At 36.4% G+C, this 11,529-nt stretch overlaps 1 protein-coding gene across 2 annotated transcripts in view; it reads left to right on the top strand.

Annotated features, from left to right (window-relative positions):
- Nucleotides 1-7,157: 7,157 nt before the first annotated feature.
- Nucleotides 7,158-11,529, top strand: part of KHDRBS3 (KH RNA binding domain containing, signal transduction associated 3) — a 72,284-nt gene continuing 67,912 nt past the window's right edge. For both annotated transcript variants that reach the window (XR_001921107.2, XM_018076244.1), the window contains exon 1: nucleotides 7,158-7,272. Coding sequence is in view for 1 of the 2 variants with exons in the window: in XM_018076244.1 (XP_017931733.1) it covers nucleotides 7,225-7,272 (48 nt within the window). In the remaining variant the exon portion in view is untranslated. The remainder of the gene's footprint in view (nucleotides 7,273-11,529) is intronic.

Genomic DNA, 11,529 nt, shown 5'->3' with positions numbered 1-11,529 from the left:
CTTCCATTTTTGTGCTGTCATGTGGAAGCATGAAAATGTCCTTGCAGAAAGGGAATGGTTCTCCTACAGGCTCTTGTGCAGTAGATATGGTAGGTAAAACCAAGATAGGGTCCTTTTTCTGGCACTTCCTACCTACAGGAATGATCATAAGGTGCCAAAGGTTCTAAGAAACCTCTGAAGGTCCAGTGTCCTACTCCAAGCAGGACAAAAGCCAATATTCTTGCCAATATTTAGGCAGTAAGATTAGGTGTTTCTGAGGCAGGGAGGAACATGGTAGTCAAGTTCCTGTTCTTGACTTGTTCTGGATGTGGATGTAGGACATTGGGTACTGTGTTTCCACCTGTATGTTTGAGATTTTTTTTTTTTATTTTTAAGTTACAGAACAAATGAGTAGACTTTTTGTAGGTAGTGGATTTCTGACCTTGCTAATTTAAGAACATTCATGTTTAAAGACAGCTGTAGGTAGTAGGCAAATCATGCAGGTGATTTTAGAATTTTGTTATAAGTTATCTTTAGAATGAGAAATAATCTTCAGTGGAGTAGGGTGGGTATATGAGACTGATGCCTACGTCTGCATCTTGTTTTCTTCCTGAGCAAGACTGATTAAACATCTATTAATATCTTATATTTGATTTTGCCAGTTCCTACTGTGGTACTTTCTACCTTATTGCTAATATTAATCAGTCTAAATATATTTCAGTGGAGTCATTTTTGATGTGAAGGTAATAGGTGTTCAATTAGTTTTGAATTGCTGAAATAAAGAGGCCCATTCAAAATATTTGTCATATTGGTGACTGAAATATATTTTCAGATCAGTGCAGACAGGAGTACTTAGACTGTAAAATAGAACCTAAAATGCCTGTGAATGCAATTTAAATAAAGATTGGTTTGAGTCCTTCAACAGGGTTATTATTATTAACTTGAGGATTCTGAATGCTGTAGACATCATTCTAGCATGAACTGCTTATTTTATTGTAAATTCAAATTGGATTCATTGTCAGTTGCTTTTACAAAATTAAGGTGGCATATAAAAGACAATTATTCTGAATTCAACTATTGTAATAATGTGCATTAGTTGAAACAAATTCCTATGTTTTTTATGCACAGTTCATGTTCGTAATGTATTAGTTTCTATGCCAGTTCAGAATTAGGACCTATTACAGAGGCAAAATTTGTGATTTTTAAAAGGACTTTTTTTTCAGCATCAAAATGTTGGCAGAGGAGGGTTCATAAAGGAATGGGTGTGGGTGCAATAATAGAGCAGCAGCATTAAAAATTAAAAATTTCATTGCATTTTTTATGTCCTTTAGACTCATTCAGGATGGGTTTATATGTTGTCATTTCACATATATTTAGCTTCCTTATTTTAAAATTTTTGAGGCTATTTTTGTTTGCTTGATTACTTTAGTTCTCTAATTTGCCTTTTTTTATGAAGATACACTAATTAGTATTTACTTTGGAAATGTCTTGGGGTGGAAAAAGGGATATTTTTCTAAGCATTTACTTACATCAGGAAATGTTTGGTTTGTGCTCTTAATTGTGTGTTTTTTCTGGAGGATTAGGATGCTGCATACAGTCGAAATTGGGGAATTCTGCATCTTCTGTGAATATCTACGCAGAGAAACTGCTTTGAAGCAAACTAGACCATGCTAGACGTGGTTTAAGATGCTCAAAAGCAGGAGGCTAAGCTTGTCTCTGCTGTTTAGTGCAAAAATTGGGAGGGTGGTCCAGCTTCATGATGATCTAGGGAGAGTGAATAGCAGGTCTCTTAGAGGCTGTTGTAAGGAAATCTGTGGGGTTTTTTTCAACCAGCCTTTTGAAATGTATTAAAGCCTTAGTGTGATGATTCTAGTTCAAGTTCATGCTGTGCATGTTTTCAGCTTCAAAGACAAGAAATATTTGTTGGAGAGGTGTTTGTTTGAGGACTTTTAATCATCCCCTAGTGGGACAGGGAGTAAAGGAGTCCAGTGTGAGAGATGTATAATCAGAAGCACAGTCAAGACCATTTTACTGTGACAATAATGAGATTAAGCTCTCATCAGTATTGTCAAAATTAGAACTATAGTTGGGTTCACCATCCTGTGTTAATGAACTTGGGATTTACGAGAAGTCTTGGAAGGACTTTGGGCATTAAGTCAGCATCCAGCACAGCAGACTTCCTATGACTTGGATTCATTGTGGAAATTCAGACTTTGATTTTTATTTTTAAATGTGCCTTCTGAAATAAAGTATGGGGTTTGCCACAGTGGAAATTTTCAAATAAACAGTATAAAATGCTGACGAATTTATGCCATGGTATAAAAGTAGTGCTTTTATTGCAAAGTCTGTTTCAGAAGTGCTTACTGGTACTCTGAACTGGAAAGATTGTAGGAAATTTGAGGAAACTGGACTGGAATTGTCAGTTTTTCCTCCATTAAGAAAAAACTGATTTTTGTTATGAAATTCTGCTGCCTCCTTATCTCTGGGAACTTGTCTCTTACCAAAGCTTGTGTGTTCCTTAAAGGGTTTCTTCATAAAATGCGAATTAGTAAATAAATCAGTCTGGTTTTTGTAGTAACATCATTTTGATTTTTATTTCTAATGCGAAACCTTAAGGAGTCATGCTGTCAGAAGAGATGGCCATCTCGCTCAGTGTTGTATCTCCAGCAATGGTCAACAGTAGTGACTTTTCAAGAACTAGAACGACAGGGAAAGTATAGAAAGATACTTCCACAGCCTTCAGTTTGACTTAAGAGCTTTGTGAATTGAGGGTGGTGTGGTTTTTCTTAGTCAATTGTTAAGTCTTGATTTTAATGAGAAAGTCATGCTTCAATAGTTGTATAACACGCTTGGTTGACTCATCTAAATTTTGGTTCTTTTTCATAAATACAAGCTAATAAAATGGCCCAAATAAATCAATATAAATTGCTGCTATTGTATAATGTTAGTAATTCTCAAACCCACTTTATTTAGGAGTGTTTTTTTAAAGGATAATGTGATTCTTAAAATATTCCCACTGTCAAAAGGAATGTGGAAACTACTCCTAGTGCAATTGCACTGCAGTTCCGTCAGTGTCCTGTTCTCTGAAGCCATGATCACTTGGATGTCTTAGAATGAACCCTGGATTTTTCACTTCTTCTTCCATCTGAAGTAGGAAAAAATTAGTATGAAATTATTTGGATTTAATGGAGTGTTTGATAAGGCTTCTGAATCTAAGGAAAAATAGTAGACATTTTCTTAAGGATTTGCAGGCAAACTTACCTGCTTTCTGTTTCTCCTGATCTTGTGTTAAGGAAATACTGTTTTAAGGACAAATTCAGTATATATTTCTATTTACTTTGACATTTGATCATATATTTATTTTATTGATTTACTACAGACAAACAGGGCATCACTTTGCTCTTTATTAAACAGAAGTATTTATATTGGCTTAGCAGAGGGAGCTGGAATCCTGGCTTGTAGTTCTGCCCCAGGAAGATTAATTCTAACTGAAGATTAATGTGAAACAATTCTACTTTGTCATTATCTGATGTATCTAGCAATGTTATTTGTTGAATTAAATGAGGAATAATCATTGCTTAGATCTCTCTGCTATGATTAAATGTAAAGAAAAAAATCCATGCAGTTATTACTGCATCCAGTTAAATTCCTGTTGCATTAGCTGCATCCTTGGTCTGAGAATATGGGATTTTAATCTCTAGCATTATGGGAAGCTTTAATCACATGTTTATTTACTGTTTGTGATCTAGGAAATGTCATTGCTTCATATAGCTAAGCAGTACAGAATGTAATCTAAGGATTAAGAAAAGGCAAATCTTCCTATCCATTTGACCTTGAAAATCTGATTGGATTTCCTGTGTGATCTGTCATGATTTTTCCCTAATTATCTAAAGCTTGATGTATGTGAATGATATTCCATGAGCTGTGCAGATATGAGTAAAATTCTAATGGTTAACTGTATTTCATATTCATCTAAGATTTGAGTGCAAATAAATAAGAATTTGTATAGCTATGGCAATGGGATGTGACTGTTGTTAGAAGAGTCATTTGACTTTAAAATCAATGGGGAAAATTGTGATCCATTTTGCTGAGAGTTGATTTGCAGCCTCTTGTGTTTCAGTAGCTTCTATCAGCAAATGAAAAGTTGTTTAAACAGTGCAAGTAAAAGAATAAAGGAGTATTTCTTCTTAAAATGGTCAATAAAAAGTGTGTAGATATTTGAGGTAGGATTTTTGGAGTAATTAATGGATTTTTTGACTAACGAATGGATTTCTTTTCATATTTATTTCAGCTACTTCAAGCTCAGTGTTTACCAGGGCAAGAAGGGAATGATCTTTTATGACCTTAATTTTTTATTAACTAAATCAAAAAAGTTGACAAATCATGAGTGTATTTAGCATTATTCACATTGTTACAATCAAGTCCTTCAAATGCTGAATTCAAATAACTTACATAAGCTGAAATATTTTAGAAATACAAATAGAAGTGTGTTGTTCTCTTAAGGAATTTATGTACCTGGTTTGGCTGAAGAATGTTACTGAGATGGAACTCTGTACTTAACTCTTGAAATACATTTTAACCTTAATTCCATCTGAGATGTCTTACTGTTCCTGAAACGACTCACTTCTAGATGTAATACTGGCAATTTCTAAGAAGGTCCTTGTGATTTTCATTTTTGGGTGGGAAGGGGGGTTGCAGTGTATGCTGTGCTGTGCATTTGGGGACAGCATCATAGGACTCACCAAGAGAAAACAAATTTTTAGCTTTACCAGTTCATAAAAACAAGGTGGGCTTTAATATTAAAGGTACTTTTATTTTGTAAGTTTAGACTCTTCAGGAAAGTCCTTCACTGTAACAGTTGTTATAACGACTGACAACTTGTAAAGGTCTTGTATCAGCCTAGTATCAGCTGAGCTACCAGGAGGTTTCTATGCACTGATCTGTCACAAGAAAATACACCACAGTGCATTAATTGAATTTTTAATATTAAATTGAGTTGAATTGTACTTTTCTGCTGTTGAACAAATTCTGGTCCTAATATCAAAAGTCAATACTAAATGAAGTCATCAAAATTTCTGTAACTTCATTTGCTTCAGTCGTAACAAATGGATGAAGCTTTATTACAGTTTTAATATTCCATATCTCCTGGTGTAAAACATTGGTAAAGGAACAGCATACTTTGGTCAGATTTGAGTGTTTATACTAATAGTGTATACCAACAGCAGCCTTAAAAATTACTGTTGTTTTTACTTGTAAAACATAACCTTTTAGGTATCTGGTCTTGTTTTTCCAAGAGAAATCAAAGAGCTTTATCACTACTACCCTTGTTATATCAGGGAAGAGGGATGTTAGATGTAGTTTATTAATATTTGAAGGCTGTGATAGTACTATGGTTTTATGTCTCAATGTGATACTTGGAAACTTTGACTTCTAAATAAAACCAGTCACTGCTTTCTGAGTGGGAACATCACACCCTATAAAATTTTAGTCTTAATTTCACCTGGAAATGAGTTCCAGATTAAACAGATGTAACTTTACATCTGCTTAGTTGCCTATAATTCTCTAGGATATAAAGTGGCATCTCCAAAGGACATGTGAATTCCATTTTTGACTGATTTTGGCTGTTAAAATGTTCTTCATTTATTGTTGTTAGCCTGTGGAGGAAGGGTGTTGGAGGTTTTTTTTACTGAACATTCTGGAGCAAGGTTGCTTTGACAGGGCTCCTCCAGAATGTTTACATTGCTGGAATCCATATGAATCAAAAATTTCCTAGGGACTTGACAAGAAGATTTGAAAGTATAGCTGGGGAAGGCTTTTCTTTCAAAAAGCCTTCAGATAGTCTGAGGCTAGTTTGGTTCCTTAGTTCTTAAATCACTGAGCACTAACTTGGATAAATTGTATTTATTTCCTGTTCTGTGTTAGTGAGGTGGAAACTTGCATGGAAGACTGGACTTTGTTATTGGGAAAAATGTTGGCATCTTCATTTCTGTAGTAGTAAACGGGAAAGGACTGGTTTTCATTAAATAAAACTAATGATGCATGGATTTCTTCCATAGTAAGAAATGTGTTGGTTTATTCCGTTTTTCCCTGGATGTAATTTCAAATTAGATTGTATTTTAAAATGTACTAAAGGATGCTTTCTCCTGCATTTTTAATCAGTTTCTTTGCATTCAAGTTTTTATTACTGTCTCCCCTTGGCATAAGATCACATTTTCACTAAAGAAACTTCAAGGTCTTGATAAATGTCCTTAAATTCTGCTGGTCAAGTAGAGTAGAAGAGTGCTTCTTGTGAAAAATTAACAAGATACATGAAGATGAATGTGGAGGACAAATGCTAGATTCCAATAGAAGAAATTTTATGGCACTTTTGAGATTGATTGGATTTTGGAATGTGTTAACATGTTTAACTCTGCAACCCCAACGTGCTGGACCCAATTCAGCAAATACCTCAAGCAGTGCTTTACTTTCAGTCTCCTTGTGTGCTGCTCGTGATTCCTCACTAATGAAATGAAATCTGGGATTTTTTTCATTAGCATGCTAGAGAGTCAATATTTGGAGAGAATTATAATCAAGAGTCAGTTTTTTATGCGTGTCTGGAATGAACAGAGTCATCCAGCCTCGTTTGAACTTCTAAATCCCATTCCTAATAATGTCGTTGTTGGTATAACACTAATCTCAGATTTTTGGGTATGATCTACATGCCTCAATTACATTCCTGAAATTCTGAAAGATTAACTTGACATTTGCTCCTAAGTGAACTGTAGCCAGCCATCATTAAACCTGCATACTTTGTTTATAGAAGAGGAATACAATTGTTGAGTATTAAACTATATTGTATGTTTTGGAATTTAAACACGCACAAAGGTATCTGAGAACAGTTTTTACAACTTGAACCATATGAAAAAGTACAGCCAAAGTGTTAAGTTAAAAGCTAGTACAATGTTTGCAATGCTATTCAAGGTGCTGATATAAACATGAATATAAAAAAAGCCTGAAAAGACAAAACATGCTTTACCCTATTGACTTTGTATAGCCAGTTATATGTATTAATTACACACTATGTCATATGTGTTATACCATACAGTGCTAGCTTTGAAATTTATTTATACTGACTGAAGATTCTCAGCTTTTAGATTGTTGTATTAAACTGATAAAATAACTTTTTTTTTAACAGAAATTGAAAAATTCCAAAAAGGGGAAGGAAAGGAGGAGGAAAAGTATATTGATGTAGTCATCAATAAGAATATGAAGCTGGGACAAAAAGTTCTGATTCCAGTAAAACAATTCCCTAAGGTAAGCCCAATTTTATGCTTGATAAATTTAGATGCTTGTAAAAGATATTTCACTGGTATCTTATCTGTATTTTTTAACTGTTACATTTAAAACTATAAATCACTACTCTTGCTGTTCTGCAATCTTTTCTGTAGGGGCTCTAAGGTAGAAATGGTTCTTCTTGGAATAAATATGAAGGAAAATGGTGCTGGTCACACAAACTAGTATTTTGAGAGCAAATAAATGAGTCATATTTTTGGGATAGCAGGATCTTCCTGTTCAGATTATCAACAGGAAAAAGAATATTGAAATTGACTGTGATACCAGGCTTCAAAACTTCTTTATTGTAGCTAGAAGTGCAGCTTAAAATGCACCATTAAGGAAGTAATTGTGTAAATTTTCTTCTCATCCTCTTAAATTTCAGCCATGGTTGGTCATGAATGAGTTATAGCTACACTACTAAATTATACAGTCTACTCTGGAGGGGTAGGGACTGTTTTGTTAATATCTTTGACCACCATGAATTCTTAATACTTTTTTACTGCTAAGTATTATCCTGCACTAAAATATTGCTGCCTGGAAGCATTTATTCAACATGCAGTAGGCTGTGGAACTTTATTATTTTGGTCCCATTTAAAATTCCAAAGTTAATGTTATGACAATCAGATTAGCATTTTTTCATTTGTTTGTAATTGCTTTTTTCTTCCTATTAGAAGTTTCAAGACTTTCTGCTCATGGAGGAAAATTCCTTCTTTGCTTCTTCCGTATGTTTAGGAAGACTTTTTCTAATTGTTTTTTTCCCCACAACATCAGATTTGGGTTTTTTTCTCAAAGGCCTATGCTGAGTAACTTGCAGGGATTGCTCTGCTGCTGTTGAAAGGTTCATGAAATAGTGCTGTAGTGAGTACAAGAGTGCAGATCATGTGGGCACCTCTTTGGAACTCTGAAATAAGTCATCTCTGGCTAGGTAGAACTATATACAAACATACAGAAACATAGAGGTGGGAAGAAGGTAAAAGATAGGGACAGCTCACTTACCTGGTTGGTGTTTGTAAACAGGACATTTTTGTCATAAATGTTGAGATGTAGATACTTGAGCTCAAGGGGAAGAAAGGCAAAATGGCTATTAGAAAGGGAAACACTGCCTTCTGAAACATACTTCTGCTTCTTTAGTCCTGTAAGGAAGGTTGACACTAAACACTGAAATCATTCAGAATAGCTGGTAGGAAAGCCCTTGCCATCTTTCAAGTGGGTAGATATTCTCTGCTGTGTGATCAGTAGTTCTGGCCCATAGAGACAGTCTTTGACTGTCTGAGCTGGAATAAAGCCTGGTGGTGCCATGGCAAGAAACCTGAATTTATGTCCAGACAGAGCTTTGTAATCCTGTATGTCTGTTTAGACCACCAGGATCTGGGGACACACAGAGCAGTACAACTGCTGTACAGAGTAGACATGCTATGTGAGTTCCTGTGTCTCCACTGGGACTTGCTCCACAGAAAGCCAAATACTGGTATCTCTACTTAAACAAATCTCCCTTCTGCCAGAGTGAATAAAATCCTAGGTATCTTATATTTAAGAATATTTTTACCCCAATATAAAGGAGCTCAACTTTTCTTAATTTCCATTTTTTTTACATAAAAATGGATATTTATATTAGAGATTATTCATTAAACATTCTGTATAGTCAAAATGAACTAAAATTCCTCTCTGTATAGGAGTAGTCTGAGGGGTGAGTATCAATTCAGACTTATGACAGGTACTCTTGATATTCTCTGGAAAGTACCTACCCTAAACCACAAGCAGTGACTACAGTTTGTTGTCACTTGTTTACTAGAACCAGGCTTGTTGTTTTATTTGAGATCTAATAATTTATGATGCATAGTATGAATTCGATAGCTTCAATATGGCAAACTAAGAACCTTATCCTGGCATACTGTAGTCTGCAGTGAGTGACATGAGTTTTTAATGCCTGTACACAGGGGAACAAAATCTCTGTGTCCTAACTTTTTCTCTAAATGCTAATCCTATTCATATTTCTTGTTGAGAGGAAGGCTCAAAAGTTAAGGATGCTTTTTCAAGGCTTGTGGGGTAGATGTTGGTTTGCTCCAGTCATCTTGGTTCCATTGAGCTCTCTGTAGAGGGCATGTGTTGTATATTTGACCATGTCTGATCGGTGACAGCCAACACAGCTCCACTAAGGGCAAGTTATGCTTTACAGAACTGGTGGCCCCCTAGGATGAGATTAAAGTGTTGGTGGATAAGGGAAGAGCAACTGATGTTGTCTGCCTGGACTTGTGCAAAGCATTTGACATCATCCCATGTGACGCTCTTGTCTCTGAAGTGGAGAGGCGTGGACTTGATGGGTGGACCACTTGGTGCACAAGGAATTGGCTGGAGGGTCACATTCAGAGCTGTGGTCAAAAGCTCCCTGTCCTAGTGGAGAGCAATGATGAGGGGTATTCCTTGGGGGTGGGTACTGGGACCACTGCTGTTTAACATCTTTGTTGGTGACAGTGGGATTGAGTGCACCCTTGGCAGGGTCACTGATGACACCAAGCTGTGTGGTGCAGTCACACACTGGAGGGAAGGGATGGCATCCAGTGGGAAGTGGACAGGTTTGAGAGGTGAGCCTGTGAGAACCTTGTGAACTTAAGCAAGGCCAAGTGCAAGGTCCTCCATGTGGGTTGAGGCAATGCCAAGCACAGATACAGACTGGGCAGAGAATAGATCAAGAGTAGCCCTGAGGCTTGCTTAGGTTGTTGGTTCAGAGGAAGCTCAGTATAAGCTGACAGTGATTGGAGAACTGGGGATGACTTTAATTTGAAAGAGGAGAGATTTGGATCAGACAGTAGGAAGAAATTCTTCACTATGAGAGCAGAGAGACATCTGGCACAGGTTACCCAGAGAAGTTATGGCTGTTCCATCCCTGGAAGTGTTCAAGTCCAGGTTGGGTGGCACTTTGAGCAACCTGGTCTAGTAGAAGGTGTCCCTGCCCATGGCAAGGAGGTTGGTACTGGATGATCCTTAAGATCCCTTCCATCCTATACCTTTCTGTCATTCTCTTCTGTGGAACTTACCAGAAAGTATTGGGGTGCTCATGAAAACCTGAAATGGTCTTTGACATAAATGTCTTATGCCTCTGTGCTGCTGTTCTCTGTGCATGTGTGCCATTTTCTAGACCATTTTGCATATGATAGGTGTTGGTATTGGTATGAATGTGTTGTTGGTAGAACGTACCAAGGGATAGTTCCTGAGAAAAATAGTTAGAAGATGTTTCTAATTTTTGAGCAGTTTTCTTTCCTAGTGGTCAGTATTGCTGACAAATGCTTCAGAAGAATGAAATTTAAGACTTAAATATGGATGAAACTTGCGTGAAAAGATGTTTTGCATGTTTATATAGAATTTAGAGTTCTAGCAAACTGGTGTGTTTGCCTGCAGTCCATACTAATGCTGTTACCTATTGTGCAAGATCCTGACCAAAGATACTTCCATTTTTTCAGAAGTACTCTTTATGATGTTAGTGACCTGAGAATCTGCTGGTCAAAGCTGACCAAATCATTATAATAATTGATTAATCTGTCAAACAAGCATTTGGTTACCAGTTTGGGTTTAATCTGACTAATTTGGGTATCCAGAAAGTGGTGAGAAAAACTAAGTTTGTTTTGACTCCATTAATAGAAAAGTCCTTCCCTAACTAAATGATACTGCTTTTAAACTGCATCAAAAGAACCCCAAATTCAGTCCTTAACAGGGTTAAATATCTGAAAACGAAACTAACAACAAATAAGTGATTGTCATGGGTTGAGATTGGCCCCCCCTGAGAGCAGGATATATTTCCCCCTATAGAAGCCTCTTACCTGAAAGTTTTCTCTTCGGTGTTGAGATAAATTATGGAAAGGGGCAGGGGAAGCCTGAAAATTGGATTTTGGATTTCTAATGTGGCTCAAACTGCCACAGTGATTTTACCAGCAGAAACTATTCCTTTATTTATATTTCCTAATGATGGTTCTGGGAAGGAAAGATGCCTCTGATGTTTAGGTATATTGACATTTTATTAATCCTGTCTTAATTTCTTATTATAATAAGGTCTGTGGACCAAAACAGCCCATCAGTGCCCTGCCCCCATTAAAACAGTATGCTAGACCTGACATATTTCATTGCCCTTTCCCTCTTTAAAACTTTTTCCTAACTGTGACTCCTTGAATAAATCATAACGACCTTAACATAGGTCAGGGAGCCGAGGCTCTGATCTGATCAGCCTGGCATGGCAATGCTTGC

Source organism: Manacus vitellinus, unplaced genomic scaffold (genome assembly GCF_001715985.3).
Source record: "Manacus vitellinus isolate BGI_N305 unplaced genomic scaffold, ASM171598v3 scaffold_1_pilon, whole genome shotgun sequence".
NCBI classification, from domain to species: Eukaryota; Metazoa; Chordata; class Aves; order Passeriformes; family Pipridae; genus Manacus; species Manacus vitellinus.
Note: the sequence above shows the minus strand (reverse complement) of the source record. Positions and strands in the feature narration are given on the sequence as shown.